Source organism: Dicentrarchus labrax, unplaced genomic scaffold (assembly GCF_905237075.1).
Source record: "Dicentrarchus labrax unplaced genomic scaffold, dlabrax2021, whole genome shotgun sequence".
Classification (NCBI taxonomy): Eukaryota; Metazoa; Chordata; class Actinopteri; family Moronidae; genus Dicentrarchus; species Dicentrarchus labrax.
In genome coordinates this window covers 27,147,525-27,165,580 of record NW_026136704.1, presented here as the reverse complement: position 1 = coordinate 27,165,580, position 18,056 = coordinate 27,147,525, and the positions used below count along the sequence as shown (strand labels likewise).

Here is an 18,056-nt window from a genome sequence, read left to right as displayed (position 1 = left end):
CTCATTTTCTTCCACTTAAGTATACATAACTGAGCCACAAAGTCACACAAACAGAAGAAAGATATTTTACTAGGTAATATCATATTAGGTTAGGAATACAGTGCTACTTGTTGCTAAAAGGGATGTGAAAAGGACTGAAAATGAAAGAGTGAAACACAAACCTATCTTGGGACGTCTTGGGACGAAAGCAGAGCAAAACTGGTGTATTCTCTGTTTGCCCTTGTAAGACTCAGACGCAGATTAACTGACTACAGCTCCACCTCGTCTCTTTGCTCCCCATTTATGTTTTAAATTCACTTACACAGCAGGAAGTAGCATCTCATTTCCCTCCTTATGAAAAAAATGTGCTGCTGTGTGATAATAGAGTTTGCTGCATGTTTAGGACAAGGAGGGAAAACACGATTAGCTACAAAAAATAGATACTATGTTTTCTTTCTTTATATATTTCTGGACGGACACTTCCAATACACAACAAATGCAGAGAGGGTCCAAAGACTGCATTGTCTGTTTGAAGTACAGGCTAACACACTACATGAAATGCTGTCTCAGCACCTGCACTGCAGAGACCAATGAATCAGATTCCCTTACACCTGCCTCTACCCCACCTCTCAACAACACTTTATGGTTACTGTTCAGCTACATAAAGCCACAAACTCCCTCTGGGTAACCAAACATCTGATGAAACTCTGATAAAGATTCATACATGGAGCATGTTGCCTGACAAGCATGACAAGAGATGGGAAATTGGATAAATTATGTCTTGTTTCAAGGGAGAAGCTGCAATCTGCTAACAGGACTTTTTGTGCTGCAGCCCTTAGATTGATTTGCAACTCAAAATCAATGCAGCGCAGACCACCGTACAGACACAACAGTACTGTACATCATATGACACTCATCAAAAAGGTGTAACATGAAGTATATGGCTCACTAGTTTGGAAGTTTTTTTGTTTGCTCTGACGTATAAAAAAACAACTCGGGGACAGAGAGTCCACCTGGCACCACAAATGACAAAAAACACAACTGAAAGTTAAACTAATCCTAAGATCTAACGTCTCTCAGAAATCTAAAAACAATTACACCTAAAGCTTTTACCTTTACCTCCTGCCCTACTTCAGTGAGTTAAGTTCACATTGTTCTCACTGTGGATTTTATAATTTTCTGCTTCACACTCTCCCATCCTGGATGAAATAAAAGCACTGCAGAGATAATTAAACATTTTAATTTATTTCAACCTCTTTCTCTTCACAAATCTCCGGAGAGCTGAGCGTCACAGTCGGGGCAGGGTGCTGCTAGTCTCACTGACTGGAAAAGTGCAGTGCAAGTACCCTGAGTGACTGAAGTGATATTCTTCACCTCCTTTACCACCCCATTTCCCATTTCCACCCACACAGCGCATACTGTACATGTCAGTGTTCTGGGCTCATTCCTGCATTGGCCCTGTCACTTCCATCCCTTTGCATCTTTTCTTCTTAATTTACGTTCCCTGGCTGTTTTCCTCTCATGCTATTCCTGCTGCTGCAACAGCTGATAATGTTCCTGTGGTGACACCATCATGGCACAAGAGAGATTGAGGAAATGTATGCTCGCCCCAACAACATGCTTCCCTGAGCATGTTCCCCCATCCCCCCATTGTTCAGCAACTCACCCCGCCACCTGCCTCCTGATATGCAGCATGCATGATGGCGAGACCTTCATCAGGGCCTCTTATGAAATCTGTGCATCCTTGCACGAGGGCTTGTGTGAGTGTGTGAGCTCAAGCGACTTGGTTGAAGCTCAGTTTTTTGTATCTGAAGCAGAGCACAGACCAAGGCCTTCATTTGTCCACCAAGCTTCACTTGATGCTTAAGCTGGAATCCTCATGAAATATTGAGGAAGAATGAAAATGGAGGCATCGCTCTCCCTCTGATTTTAATGCTTCAGTGGCCCTGACTTCTTTGTGTAACCAACCAAAGCTCACAGAAGATCTGTTGTTGTGACTTAAGCAAATTGGAACAGCAGTGGAAGTGTGTGCCTCTACAGTAAATGCAAACTTGGTGCAAAATTAGCATACATGCCAGAAAAATGTGGCATACAAATGTAAAATTTTCCTATGCAAAGGCACAAGTATGTAATAGCAACACCATTCATTATAATCACCAAGCATTTAGCGATACATGACTGAGGCCTCAGTGGTCCTCTGTACTTCTGTCACACCTTACATAATGTAACAAAAATGAGGCCTTTTGGATAACTGGGGTCACTAAAACCACCCCAGCAGAAATCTGTCAGTTCACTGTTACTGATGTTCATTCAGCTCATGTTCCTCATTTTACAGCTTCTAAATATAAAGTGCATCTACACACATGATCCCCAAAGAGGAAGAAACAAGTAGGCTTTGCTTTTAGGACAAACACTGAAAAACAAACATTAAATAGAGGTGAAAGAACACACACTCCAGGATCTGACCCCACTACGTACGTACACACACACACAACACACACTGAGGTGAGTCCACCTATAGCGAGGTTACCTTTTACAGGTTGACTTCATGCAACAGCTACATCAGAACTTGCACAACTGGACACAATTAACCAATGACTTTAAAAAAAACAACGTTAATAAAATAAAATACCTCCGACCAGAGGATCATCCGCAGTCTCTCCAGCAGATGCAGCAGTGTCAATAAATCCAATGATCACTGCCGCTGATCTGAGATGGAGATGGACAGGGACAGAGACAGAAACCGAGCCTCCGTCCCCCGCTGTGGAATGCAGATTATTACCGTTCAGTTTCAGGTAATCCGCTGGAGAAGAGCTCGACAGTGAAGAGGAGAAGCAGCAGGGACACATCCAGGTTGAGCCGTGAGGAAGAGGATACAGTCTGCAGCATCGCTGGAAAACAGGGAGGAGAGGAGAGGAGAGGAGAGGAGAGGAGAGGAGACTCAACGCCCATGCCAACAAGGGCTCAGGTCGCCCCCTGCAGGTGAAACTATCCATTTATGTTCCCTTTATCAATTATTGAGGGCTACATACAGTAACATACAGTAGGGCCTGTCAGACTGTGTACACAATGAAGGGACAACACAACAAACAAAACCATCACTTAAAATATATAAGAGAACCTGTCTTCCCTTTTATTGAGTATGTGGAAAATTGATATTGAACCTCATATAGGAGGCGATACTGTGACCTGACTACATTTTTTACCTTTATTTCCTTTTTTTCTTCCTGAATGCAAATAACCTGCGTGTAACCTTTGTACTGTACAGCAGTTTTTTTTTTTTGTTATTGTCCCCCAATATTATATATTCATGTATCCAGGAACAATATACTGCTACAAGCAGTCATCAATATCTTATGGACTTATGCTTATACAATTGTCTAGCCCCTTTATTGTCTTATCTATTTTGCTTTTGGGGTTTTTTGTTTTGTTTCTGTTTAGTTTTTAGTTTTGTCTATAAAAAAAAACATTTTTTTTACTATTTGTGTAAACTATATGCTGTTTTTCGAAAGAAAACGATGTGTTCAAAAAAAAAAAAAAAAAACACAAATGAAGCAAATCCAGGTGTTCCATGTATCCAAACATTACTTAGAGATACAGTAAGATATGTTCATGACTTATAAATAAAACAATTCTGAACACATACTAAAAAACACTGGAGAAAAAAAACAATCAGCTATGCCATGCAAATCATTTATGTAACACGCTGGCAGGGGGTGCACAACTTCTCCAAAAAATTAAAAGACAAAGGTTGTGGCTTTAACTTTGAGCCTTATTTATTTACAGCAGAAACTATACAAACCCTTAACCAACATTCAGACAACACATGCTTAATACCTGACATTCACCACTCAGATACACTAAAAACGCCTCTACTACAAAAATCTAAATATTTATTTTTCAAGCTTTAGAAAGTTTTGAAGTACTAAAACTTTAAAATGGTGCAGCATGAAAATGTTTACATAAAACTGTCATGGACAAAACTTAGTATTTGTAATTTCATTAGTGTGGATGAAGCCTCAAATGAGTGTGATAGGACAGAATACAGAATCCATAACCAAAGCAAACATCACTGGAACTAGTGCTCCGTGACATTGCTCACATAATGAATGGCTACTTCGATCTGTCAAACAAATATATCACAACTGTTAACAGCTCCAATACTGTTGGCACAGTTTGTGTTAGTGTTTTACATATCGCTTGAAACAATAGATTTTATAGATTAATGCTGGTGGTTGATATGCTTAAGTGAAAGTTGTAACGTAGGCAGTAACTTTTAAGAAAAATCCAAACTATTTACAAAAACAAAACAAAAAAAACACAGACATAAAACGATGACTGGCATTTCTAAAACAGGCAATGATGCATGTAAAGAACAACATTCGTAATGTCCCACCGATTCAAACATCTCCCTGTTTAAATAAAGGCTAGTTGCTTTAATGCATGGCATTTACAAGTTCATGGGCGGAAAACAGTAACTTTCTGCAGCACTATCGCATTTGACAATGTTGCTTCGATATCTTAAAATGCAACAAAATTACATACACTCTGTTTATTTACAAAGCTGTCTAGTATTTTTAACTTGAAGGCAACTCCAATGCCATAGTTAGAAAAATCTACAGCAACTCAATAAATAGCAACATTGTTTTGACACACAATCCAATTAAACAGAATTTGGCTTCAGGTCACATCAATAGATTCTCTCGATGGAACATAAATAGCAAAAAAGAGAAAATATTGCGTTTTCATAAAGGGATTTAGTACAGAGACTTTTCACCTTGTTGCATTTTCAGTCTTTAGTGAACGCACATATTTTGACATGTCGCTTTCAGATTTTAGCTGACTGGCTAAGGCACTTTAACATACATTACTGCTTGTTCGTGCAAGAATAAAACAACAGTGAGTGCTCGGGAGTTCAATATCACCAACTGATTATACTTCATCCCATTCCGATGCATGTCAACTAAAAAGTGAAAATGGTCCACCGAGGTGAAATTTCTCTCATAGATTTTAAATATAGGCTTTTCAAAATCCAAAGTGTACAATTATATACAGACAATATGTATATTTCACAATTCTAGCTGGTGATATCATACCTCTAAAAAGGTGTAATATTCCTTTGGGACATAGGCACTTAAAATACATCCTTTAAAGTATCTTATAAATCAATTCACATTAGCAGCTTTTTTTCTTTGGCTAGATTAAAAAAAAGTGCAGGTCCCTGATGATGACAACACTGGTGTATTTGATCTCTGGTAAACGTGAGGAAACCATCAATCAGCTATAGGACACATCCACATAACATCAACCCTTTCACACAGATATACTGTTCACAAATGATTGTACCAGATTACACTGAGCAGCCTGGTGCATTTCTCTGAGTTATACTGTAAATAAACAAACAGGTCCAGAGTTGGGATTTCTATACGGTACTTTTTCTCAGGAGCAAAGTATCTACATTCAAAGTTGTACCTTGGAGGTAACCCTACAATACAAAACTGAGGATACAATTCAATTCTTAGCTAGGTTCGAAAGGTATTATTATTTAAATTGTGGAATAAAGGGATGTCTCTCTAATGGGTTCAGGACACAGTAGCTGGCACTGTATCTCTTAAGGCAGCATGACGACTGACAAACATTTACCAAGATATCGCTTAAAAGCATTCAAATTTGCCAAAAAAAACCACACAAAGATGTACAACATATGCCGTGGTAAAACGTTGATAAAACAACTTGTGCTTTGCTTTTTGTTTGGTTTCCGTCTGTACACTTTAGTAAAATTGATAATATCATAAAAAATACTTTTGAACTGGAAAATAAAAACGTTTTCTGGAATAAAATCTTGGTTTACAGATGTATGGAAATTAATATTGTCTATTCTGGTTTTTACTTCGTCTTTAGATCTAATTCGACTTTTTTACGTGAAACAGCCAAATTAGACAATTTCTTTTAGCAGAATTGAGAAACAACTCTACGCTCTGTGGGGCGCATAAAAGGCTTCATATGTCTCCTGGATTTGTAGCCATTTAAAACAATTTAACACATCGATGTTTGATATGCAGAACGGATTAGTAAACCTCCCGTTTCCTCAGGAATCTTCATCGTCATCTAGGTTGGCATTTTGTGTGTTGTGTAGAAAAGCTTCCTTCTCCGTGGCCATGGGTTCTCCCTTTATTGTGCAAGCTGGCGTGTAGGAATCAGACCTGGTCATCACTGCCTCTGCACTGTTGCGAAAACCGTAGCTGAAGTAGATAAGGAAACCTACAAATGATGGAGAAACATTGTGGCAAAGACATTAATTCATCTCCAAAAGATAAGTACAACAGAGATAATAACTGAAATTGTTGTCCAATATACCTAAGGCCATCCAGATGGAAAAGCGCATCCAGGTTCCTTTGTCGAGCTGCATCATCAGATAGACGTTGATGAACAAACTAGCGACTGGGAGAAAGGGCAGCAGGGGAACCTGTGAGAAGATTTAATAGGCAATTACATTACAACCTTAGATATTAAGAAAATATACACTCAGAGCATAGTGATGGGTGACATGGACCTTATAAATAATGGCTGAGTGGGTAATGTTACAGGGAAATCCCCAACAATCAAAATTTATTTTCAATAAGACATTGCTTCAGCACCCAAAGTCTAAAACACCTTTTCCAGAGGAAACGCACATCTGTGTCGTGTTTTCTGAGTGCAACCAAAAATTATTAATTATAATTATAATTTGTATTTATTGGGCTGAAAGATGTGTAGTCATTTAACAGGTAAGGATAAATAACTCTGAAGAGCAAATACTGCCCTGCCCTTCACTGCTCACTATGTCTGTATTTTACAGCACTCGTATAAGCTACAATAAAACTGGGCATTTTGTTAAACCTTTAAGTATACAGGAGAAACTTGCAGAATGATTTACACATCACGCTTATCACACTCTGACAATGTCATATTGTACGTGGGACTGAAACAGTGCGAGGAGTGTTTGGTGAAAGAACACACTCTACCTTGAAGGCAAGCTTGGTCTTGCTCTGCGGCTGTCTCCACACAATGAAAGTGAGAATCAGACAAACCAAGAAGATAATAGAGAGGACAGACAGCGACCAGGGTGCCAGCCCTCCGTGAACAGCTACAACACTGAAGACAAACACCAAAACACCTGGAGGGAAATAGAAGACAGTAAACATAGGGCATCAGATGATGTTCTGTATTAGCAACCAGGTGAATCATTCAGGGACTTGCATCCAGTTTTCTCTGAGATCTTTGTATGCGTCTCACCGAGTATGCTGGTGCAAATGTTGACGGCGAATCCGGACAGAGCGGATGGCTCTGTGTTTGAAGGGTAAAGTAGATTCTTGATGGTGAAGCGATCCTCTGGTTGTGGTAACATATCAATGCTCCCCTCGTTATAAGACTCCGGATTTTCAGGTTCTTCCTGAGTGTTGGCCATCTCATAGGCCATACTGGGGTGTTCTGGCTGGTACCTTCAGACGGCAAAACAGACAGTCAAAACCACATTTAGAAACTTCAAGCCTAACAAAGTTTAAAAAACACACTGCATCACATTCATCATGAGAGCTTTAATAGATGTTTCTCATTCACATCCTGAAGCGTGGTCCAGTGTTTGCAAACACTCCATGTTTGATATAATTGAGGCAGTTCAGATCAGTCATTAAGTATAAAAATGGAAACTGAGCGTGTTGAGTATCACTCGCACACACATCTGGACTGACTGGTCTGACTAGACTCTGGGATTTCCTTTGCAGTACATATAAATAAGTTTGTTATTCAGGCTGGTAATTCCCTAGAGTGTGGTCGGGATTAAACTACGGTGAGTGATGAGGAATACCTGAGGACGAGCACACACGCAGCCACCAGAGTATAGGCCAGCAAAGTGCCAATGGACATGAGGTCAACTAGGTCCTTCAAGTCAAACAGGAAAGCCATCACAGCTGGAGGAAAATAAGAGAAAGCAGGAGAAAAATAGACATCAGCAAGACAACACACATCTTCTAAGCACATTCACAATATAATGCAATATAATGTTTTTATTTAATTCATTCTATAAATACATCATTTTCTGTTATTGTACAGCTCCATTTATTTACAACTTGCCACCATCCTCCTTCCACAAGAGGGCACTGTTGCTTTTGGCCTCATCTCAGCTACCTACCAGACATAAGCCCTGACACCAAGGTGGAGATGATAGGCGTCTTCCGCTCGCTGACACGTGCCAGAAACGAGAAGAGCAGACCATCGCGAGCCATAGCAAAGATAATGCGTGGAAGTGGAAACATGGAGCCAAGGAGACTAAGCCATAGATGAAGGAAGAAGGAGGAGGAGGAGGCAGAGATTTTTAACTTTTTAAAGTTTGTCAACTCTGGTTTCACACAAGGCCTCAACTGCATCCGTTCTCAGCCCAAGATAAAACTACGCAGGTTGCTGTACTCAGGATGTCGCTGTGTCAGCTTTGTACACGGCTGTGACCGAAGAAGGAGAAATTTGAAAAACAATATCATGCTTTATGACCAATCGTGGCTTGTGCTTGTGTTGAGGCCATGTGCACCAAGAGTGTCTTGCAGTGTTCTTAAAGGAACCCCAACCAGTTAGTAGGTTTAGGTCATGACCTCACCTGCCACAACACCGGATGTTATGGTAGCTGTTAGAGGGGTTTTGGTTCGTGGGTTGATTTTAGCCAAACATTTGAAGAGCAGGCCATCTTCTGCCATGGCCCAGATCACTCTGGGCATTGGGAACATGGAGCCTAGTAAACTAGTACGGGAGAGAGACAAAAAAAAGCATGCCGTGCAAGTGAATGCACACAGTTAGAAAATATAACGGGACTGTTGCCACAAAGTTAAAAGAACACTTGCTGTCTAATATATTGTTTCTTGTAGCATTAGCCGAAACCATTAAAACAGCCCCAGACCAAAATAATAAGAATAGGACAAGGGTGTCCACATACAAGGTCAAGCACTGCAAATTAACTTAGGTTACATAATCTATAGTAAATATTGTCTGCCAACTTCTCATGATGAGAGACGGTAGGACCTTACCTGGTTGACAAGGCACATAAAGAGCCAATGGCCACCGCATAATTGGCTCCCTCCCAGCCCACATATTTAAAGGCCACTGGCAGTGGGCTGTTCTTGTCCAGCAGGTAGTAAGGCATCATCACAGTGAGGGCCGCGGACACGCCAAAGTACGCCACAAAGCAGATGAGGAGCGAGGCCACAATTCCGATAGGAATGGCCCTCTGAGGATTCTTCACTTCTTCTCCTGCGGAGGAAACATGACTGGAGATGTCAGAGGGAAGGAGTCGTGTGTGTTGATTATCAATTGAATGTATTCCTTCTCACCTGTGGTAGCGATACAGTCGAACCCTACAAAGGCATAAAAACAGGTGGCAGCACCAGAGAGGACTCCAGACAAGCCAAACGGCATGAAGCCGCCTTCACCAAGACTCTCTTTTGATGGTAGGGGAACAGACACACTGGAAGTAACAAGAAAGAAAACATTTGCTTATTAGAAACACAACTCTGGCATGTCATTTGCCACATTATGCAATTTGGGAATAAGCTTTTCATTTCACCCACTTAAGGCTAGAGTTGCTGGTGCCATTGAGGATTTCATTAGGGTTCAAGTTCCAGTTTTTCCGGTCTCCTTTGACCAGGCCAGAGATGATCACAAACAGCAGCACAAGTACATTGATGCAGGTGAATACTTTATTTACCATGGCTGACTCTTTCACTCCAAATGCGAGAAGTCCTGCAAGCAGTGAAAAAAAAAAAAAAACACTATGAAAGTTGAAAGCCTATGAAAGAAGGGTAAAAACTAGATAAAATACAAGCAAGATATTTCCGAGCTGCTCCTCACCTGTCAGAGTTATTATGATGAAGACAGCAAATATGTCTGGATACTCTGCCAGGATACCCGGGGCTTCCATGGTCATGTGTTGTCTGTAGAATTCCTCAATGTGCTTTCCAATCAGCTCATCAAAGGTTGCGCTCCATGCTCTGGCCACACTTGAAGTTCCTGTGCAGAGCAAAGTATTGATGGAACAATATCTAGTATAGCAGACAACTCCTTTCCTTATTTAGGTGAGTGTCTTACCAATGATATAAGAGAGGATGAGGTTCCACCCTGTGATGAAGGCCCACAGTTCACCAACTGTCACATAGCTATAGAGGTAAGCCGAGCCAGTTTTGGGTACACGGGCTCCGAACTCGGCGTAGCACAGGCCAGCCAGCACTGAGGCAAGGGCAGCGATGAGGAAGGAGAGGACGATGGCGGGTCCAGAACTCTCTCGGGCTACAGCGCCAGCCAGCACGTAGACTCCAGCGCCCAGCGTACTGCCGACACCCAGGGCCACCAGGTCAAACGTGTTGAGGCATCGAGAGAAGTGGGAGTCTTCTGCGTTACAGTCTACAACCTTCACCCGCAGGAGCTGCTTCCCAATGCCCTTTAATGTCGCCAGAATCATCCTGGCTGGCACCCTGCACCCAAGGTTTTACAGGAGATGATTTACCTGTTGACAAAGAAAGACAGGAACGCCAGAGCAATGAGTTTACTATGCATTGGTAAACAGACAAAAGACCATAGTGCTGTTCCAGTCTCATATCAGGAAACGCTTTGTTGCTTGTGCTTCTAACTTTGATTTGAAGACATAATAGCAAACAAATAATTAAGTGCTGATTCTTTTTTTAGAACAAATACACCTCAATCTACTTGCATTTTCGGTTCAGTGATAGAAGACATGCTATGAGCATTTGAAGAGTGTCACTGAATGTTACGACTGGTGTAGTTTACATCATTCTGGGCCTTAACCCAATGTAATAAACACTCTCCGGTCCTTTGTTTTCAAGGAAACAACAAGGCTTACTTTCTGTCACTATTAGTACATGAGACAGATAATCTGTGGAAAACAATCATCTTCCTCTGGCTCCTCATGGTACTCCTAATGGCATTTGCAAGACTCCACTGTGTCTGAATGAAAACAACCAATCAGAGGCAAAAAAGATTCGTAACTACAATTACATTTTGATCCTTTGTAAATACTGTATTCGACAGAGCAGAATCCTGACAATCCAAGATCCAATTTCAAAGCTTCTTCTGACACAGCACAAGCGAGACAGATATAGATAAAGCGGACAAGCAAGACAATGCGGAGGAACAAGTACTCACTTTCACAACACAATACAAAACAGGATCTTCTATCTTCACTGACACAGTTACTCTTTTTTTCGGTTTATAAATCTGCTCGACCGCTTTCTCCAGAGTGCAACTGCAGACTAATTTCCAGGTATGTTCAGTTGAATAGAACTGAGAGAGACGTTTACAAGTGCTGGTTTGACACGTGACACAGACACCTCTTAGTGTACAAACCATTCAGGTGTCCAGCTCTCAAATAGAACAGTGACACATGACATGCCCTTCGGGCTCAAGACACTCAGAGCAGCTGTGACGACAGCCATATTCCCCACGAGCAAGACCAGCTGAGTGACTCTGGCAGGCTCTACTTATTATAGTCAAGTCATGAATACAAGACGGCTGGACAAATATGACCTGGTTATACACTTTTATGGTCTTACAAAGGCAATGGTTATTTTAGATAAAAGAAATACCTGATGTAGGGTCAGAAATGTGTCCCGTATTAGGAATTCAATTAAAAAAGCTTAAATAAATCGATGCTTTGTGAATATACATAGAAGGGTATTCCTGCTGCATATCATGAAGTGAGGATGTGTGCAGAACATTCAAGGACTAACTGAGCCAAAAGTTGTAGCTTCATTGGGCCAACAGTTTGATTAGACCAACACGCAGAAGCCAAAACATCCCTGATGAATAAGTGTGAACGAATGTGTACCTGAAACATGAAACAATATGTACTTATATGTTGCACAAGCAAGAACATTTGTTACATCGCAGCCCGGGCAAAAGGGCCGAGGACAGCCAGTGGTTCAGAACTCAGCGCGGTGGCATACTGTAGCATGCACGAGATGTGACATGCAGTGGCTGAGCTAAAAAAAGGAGGGTGGGCAGGATAGGGCCCTGCCCTCTTCTCAGCCAATCACTGAACTCAACACCTGCTCATGACACACAGGGGGCATGTGGGTGAATTTGGAGTAGCAGTCAGTCACATGCTCTTCACTATTTGGCCTGAGGGAAAATACTTTTGCTCCTTCAAATGTCTTTTAGGTGAGCTGTGACTTTGTTTATATACACAGAGAAGACAGCAGAGTCACGATAAGAAATCAAACAGAACTTTGATATAATATATACGAGATCAGAGCAAAAATCGGATTAAATCAGAATAACCTAAAACTACAAGCCAATTGGCCCAGATATCGGTGGGGCTGACATAGAGATGATAATGGTATTTTAGATATAGTATTACAGAGGTTTCTATGGGGCTACAAAGAAATTACATTTCCAGTCATTCAGTTTCCAAATAAATAAATGTTAAAGATAACATTCAAATAAAAAAGAAAATTCAAATGTAGTTGCCTTGCACTCAGTCAAGGTTTAATACTGGAACCTGCCTATCTGTGTTGGCTGTATTCAAATGATGCTGCAAATGTTGGATCCATTACATAGAACTGACAGACACCTGCAGAACCACCTGTGTCCGGAAAAACAAATTATCTAAGAATTTGAGTGTGCAACTTGACATATTTCTAACACTAATTTGAGAAAAGCTGCTGACTGTCTTTAATTACAATTTTCCATGCATGAATTTAAAAGAAGACGACGGCAGAGAGCCAATTCAGGGAACGCTGAGTTCCCACTTGGCATGTGAAGGGTATTTCGCAGCACTACAAAAAGCCCACCTGCTGTTATGGTGTAACTGGGGATGGAGCAAACAAAGTGCCATGTGAGGGCGATCATAAAACAGACAGCTTACACAAGCCAAACACACTTTCCTTTCCAGGGATTTAAGCCTTAGTGACACCTCCAGAGCCGCATCGACCTTGTAGCTACCAAGGGCAGAATGTAACAACACCCATCCATTAGAAAAGGAACAACAGCTTTCAGTGTTTTCTGAGGTTAGCTGAGATGTTCATACGGTAGCGGGTTGTGAGCACACGCATAGTGTCTCTTGAAAACAGGAACAAAAATGAAATAACAACTCAGAAGTGAAACTAAATGGATCCTTTTCATGATGTAGCCGTTGATGAAGCGTGTGTTTTGGGACATTGCAATGTTATTGAAGGGATTGGCTAGGAAACGTCTATAGCTTACATACTAAACATTAGTACAAAATATCTATTTCAGTCTGTATAGCGCTCAAACACACACACACACAACACACACACACACACACACACACACACACACACACAGTACAGCCAATAATAGTATCATTCATGATGTAGATTGTGAGACGTAGACACCCATGTTTAAAGCCGGGCGGGGGGTGGGCTGGGGGGGTGGGGGCAGGGTCACAAACAGTCCCCCTGTTATAGCTCACAGTGACACCAAATACAGAATAATCTTAATAAAATAAACTTTATATCTTCACACCCAAGCGTTCCAATAGTTAATGCAGGAACAGTCTGTCTGTGTCTGACCACTGACTGGCACTGTGCCAGTAATACTGCTCCAAAACACCATCTAAAAAATGAACACATTCACACTTATTGGACTGTGTATTTAAAATGCTCCGACGCTTGTTTGGATTAATTTACATATTTTTAAAGCAATTTTCATGCCTAATTGGCTAAATTTGAGATTTTGCCCCATTCTTTAATGATGGACTGACTAGATGCAGTAATGACCTTTAGGAAAATCAAACTTGTGGTGTGGAATTTTACATCAGATGTGGAAAGTGTATGTTTTATCACGGTCAGCAATTAATCATGGCACTACTTTCTTAGATTAAATAGTGTTTCTTAGCCTGCTTCAGTAAACCTGGTATATTTAGGTCTTTTTTGTTTTGTTTCTTCATGTAGTGCTTGCTTGCTGACCTATGGTAGCATGAATAAGGAATGTTGTACTAAAAGCACAGCAGCTTTGGGAGACACCCATTTGCTTTGACTAGCTCAGCCTTGTGGCGCTTTGTATTGGATGAACTGTAGATGTCCCTGTCTTGCATTAGGACAGTAGGGATGACCACAGCGGCCAATAAAACTTGTCAACGTGGGCATGTGAATGCTGTTTTATGACAGACTTGAAAAGAATGTAAAACCAAACTGAACCAATTCATCTGATTTAGTTTTCTTTTTATCTCTACATGATTCATGCTAAACTTCATGTCACATTGCCTACAGAGTTTGTGAACTGATCAAAACATACCAAACTGGGCCAAGATCTATGCAACCGTAGGCCTGCTTAAAAATAATATCAAAAAGATATTTTGAGCTATTCATTAAATTTAGGTGAATATATCCCAACATTCACAGCTTCACTGATTAAATGCATTTCCAGGGTGCAAAACAGAAACTAAATCCAACTCCTCATTATCTATCCACACTAACATCCTGTCTTTCTTTTCTTCACATCTAAAGCCTAAACAACTTCATTAAACTTCATTAAACAATTCTTGCACACTAAAAATGTGCAAGAATTGATTTGTTGCATTTACTTACAGTGTGGGTTCAAATGAGTTCAGCCACACCACTGGTGCAAATGACACTGGTGAATGAGACGCTATAAAAGGCAATGTTTCCCCTCATGCTCCCAGCTCAGGCTCTTTCACACACAAAACTACTTGGAATTCACTTCTTAACAGAGTATCGCCAGTGAAGATCTTTCCTCTCCAAAAGCCCGCCAGTATAATGAGAAAAGTAATCCACAGTAGTCATCAGGAAACATTGCATCAGCCGGACGGTTCCTTCCTCCTTTCAGACCACCGCTTCCTTATCGACTGCTGTCTGCAGCCTGGCTCAGACGCTCTTACCTTTTTCCCCCACTTTATCAAATAGTCCACAGCCTAACAAGTATGCCTTTTTTTTTTTTTTTCTTTAGAAACAACTTTAATTTCATAGAACGTGTCAAATAATTAAACTTTTAACGGCTTACCTTCTTAAAGAAACGCCAATCACACACAAAAAAAAGGCCAACAACTTCCAGTTATGCGGCTTCGCTCCTCACAATGAAACGCATGACACGCTTTCTTTGTCAGCCATTAAGCTTGATGGTTTGTGGGGCTCATGCGTACGGAGGTCCTGCCCACCCTAAACCCCTGACTCTTGCTCCACCCAAAGAAGTCAGATTCTATGTGCCACCAGATGGCGCTCTTTACAAGCAAACGCCCCTCCAGGTCCTCCTGGAGACTTGAGGCATCCTGGACGGTGATCACAGACACCAACATACCTTGTCATGTCTTAATATGCAACTTGGCTCTGTATCAGTATGCTTATGTTGACATCTTTCCCTTCTGGTCCTCCTTCCTTCCCCTGTTGTATACAAACTGTCACATCAACACAAGATGATTATGGATCACTTGTGAAGTTGCAGAAGTCTCAGTGGGGAAACAAAGCTGTTACGCTCCATTCTCCGTGTTTCCTGCTGTTGCCTTGAAGCGATACCATGTCGTGATCCTCTTATTTCAGCTTCATCCTTTATATATAGGCCCAAGATCTACACCAGGATTTGGGATTATCAATGCAAGGGAATCCTTACAGACTGCTCAGCATACAAAAAGGAAGCATAACTAAGCTCCATCCAGCCTGGGATGGAAAGATTTCGGAAACCTGATCATTTTTAGGCCCTGCTGATAGCTGCAGCGGTTGCTAAGATCAGTTGGATATTCAGACTGCTTCATGATCCCCGTCTTTGCTTTGAGTATAACTAGTTCATGTATCAGAGCTTACTAAGACATAATTGGTAAGAGAAGTGCTGTATATGCTGCCTTATCTGACATTTCTAGATTTATGGTTGACTGCTGCTCACCCTGTGGGCCAATTGTGAATCGCCATGATAAATGGAAGTCAGTGCTCTAAGGTGATTTTAAAAGTAATGCAGTTCCTGTGGGACTCAGAGAAGGAAGTACTTCATAAGAAATACTCACACACTCCCCTTCACCAGATATCCCTGCGTTTTGCTCCTTTTAGATTGAGTATCTGTACATTTCTGGTGGATTGTTTCCCCACCTCATGAACTTATCTTAACCACTTTCGTAAATGAGAACTGGCGGTGGATTCTGTATTAATGTCATTTCTACTAGTGTTTCCCTGCTCTGGTTCTTGGGGGCTTGGGTACTTCATTCAAGCTTTTTAATGAGGACTGAATAGACACAAGATACCAGGAGAATGATTTTAATTACCTTGTACAATATAAAAACAAGTGGCACTTTGGGTCCCAAAGATCTGCATTGGAACCAGTCACTGCCAGTGTTACGCATAAAGATGAAAAACTATAATGACAAAAAGAATATCAGCACACTCTGCTCTCCGCTGGGCCTAACAACAGGGCCACCACACACACACATCTTCCCCTCTCCTTTGCTAATGCCAGAGTGCAGCACTAAGACAGCCTGATTTAGGTACCAATGATCTTTATGAATCACAGTGAGTAAATATTCCAATCAGTTTGACTCAGGAATCTTTGCTAATTGGAAGCCTCTGTCAAATGAAAAAAAAGATAAGCTACAAGCTACAAAACTAGCCCCAGTTGTTCTCTCCTGTATTACCATCAGGTCACTGATAACATACAACGTGTTTCCCAACTTGCACATGTACTGTTAATCCAAACAGAGATGGTAGCAAGGAATGACATTTGTTGGTGCACAATTTCTACAACAAACAATGTTATATTGTCAGGTATATTTGAGTCTATATTGCATTATTTTTGCATTCTTTATATTTTATATAGAATCAAATTTTTATATTTTTCCTGTGTCACACAAAATAAGCAAGGAGATATATCATTTCTGCCTACCTGGTTAGTAAAAACAGACAAAATGTCTTTTTTATCCAGATGGTTAGAAGAGTCTTTGGGGATTGTGTTAATAATTTCGGAACAGCTGTAAGTGTTGTTAAATGACCTTCTGGGTTTTTCCAAATCACTGCATATTTATTTAAAGGCATACTATGCAGTTTTCTGGTTTTGTCACACAGCTACACCTAGAGTCACTGCCGAGTACTTGTATTTAATGTGAACTGTCGTAAATACCACTCACCAGAGCCGTCTCTATATACGGCTCTGCGTCTCTGCACTCACAGCCTGATCCCCTCCCCCCTGTATACTGGTATATTTTCAGTAGGATGGAAGCGTCGGACATCGAACAGGCAAAGATAGACACCCTGAAGATGTCTACTGACCAGGTAACGTCTGAGTGAATGCCTGCTAGTGTCTTCCATTGAGGCTGCTTCTTATGCTGCTGATGTATGTGACATCGCGCCGTAAAGCAATTTGTGATTCTCGCGAGATTTGGCGGGACGCCACCTTTCAGACTTGCATTGCTGGTTCTGCCAACGGCGTCCCTCTCCTGCTTTGCTATTGGGATGATTCGCTATACTATGAGTTTGTTTACCATCGAAATGACTTCGAAGCTATTATATTAAGTTAAAATATTGCATAGTGTGCCTTTAAAAAAAAGAAAACAATGCTAAACTCTGTGTCTCCAATGCAGTGAAAGGTACAAATGTTACTCCAAAGCTATCTTATGTGCATCTTGTATCTTACATTGTTATAGGCAGATGTTTTGACAAAATGTTGCAGCCCTTACCTGCTGTATGATAAGGATTTGTTCCTTCTAAATGTCCTACAAACCAAAAAAAATAATATCTGTATAAAAGCAGAAAACTGCAACACTTTATGCTGAATTACCTTATCTTACACATTTAGGGGACTTCATTTACAGATTTGTAAACTTTTCCCAGGGTTTACTAGTCAGGCAGGAAAACAGATCCAGTTCCCATGCATGTTGGGCAGGGCAGTAGGCATTAGGTGCAGGTTAATATTGGCCACTGTACCTTGCAAGGAGGATGCCTTTATAAGGCCTAAGTCATGTTCTGATCAAGAAATATTTAATTCCATTAAATTTCCATATGAAAGAAGTGCCTAGGTTCAGAGAAATGACCTTCACTCTTACTGAAGTATCCAATAGCCAGATATCTTACCAACAGAATCCACTG

The 18,056-nt window shown here is 40.9% G+C and overlaps 2 protein-coding genes across 9 annotated transcripts in view; both read right to left on the bottom strand.

Annotated features, from left to right (window-relative positions):
- The window catches only part of mtus2b (microtubule associated tumor suppressor candidate 2b), a 28,709-nt gene extending 25,768 nt beyond the window's left edge, over positions 1–2,941 (bottom strand). For 3 of the 6 annotated variants that reach the window (XR_007884401.1, XM_051397715.1, XM_051397716.1), the window contains exon 1: positions 2,612–2,941. The gene's annotated coding sequence lies outside the window, so the exon portion shown is untranslated. The remainder of the gene's footprint in view (positions 1–2,611) is intronic. The other 3 variants (XM_051397711.1, XM_051397713.1, XM_051397714.1) reach the window with 3 other exon arrangements.
- Positions 2,942–3,730: 789 nt separating this feature from the next.
- Positions 3,731–15,153, bottom strand: LOC127362261 (high affinity cationic amino acid transporter 1). 3 transcript variants are annotated; one of them, XM_051397752.1, is made up of 12 exons: positions 14,998–15,153; positions 10,090–10,504; positions 9,853–10,011; positions 9,573–9,744; positions 9,336–9,469; positions 9,033–9,255; positions 8,609–8,748; positions 7,826–7,928; positions 7,255–7,460; positions 6,984–7,135; positions 6,337–6,445; positions 3,731–6,240 (listed from the first exon to the last, which is right to left on the bottom strand). In XM_051397752.1, exons 2-12 carry the CDS (start codon positions 10,457–10,459, stop codon positions 6,068–6,070), a joined length of 1,941 nt encoding a protein of 646 aa, XP_051253712.1. In that variant the 5' UTR covers positions 10,460–10,504; positions 14,998–15,153; the 3' UTR covers positions 3,731–6,067. The 3 variants fall into 3 exon arrangements, with proteins under 3 accessions (XP_051253712.1, XP_051253713.1, XP_051253714.1); XM_051397753.1 differs by lacking the exon at positions 14,998–15,153 and adding an exon at positions 14,565–14,841; XM_051397754.1 differs by lacking the exon at positions 14,998–15,153 and adding an exon at positions 11,161–11,243.
- Positions 15,154–18,056: the final 2,903 nt, after the last annotated feature.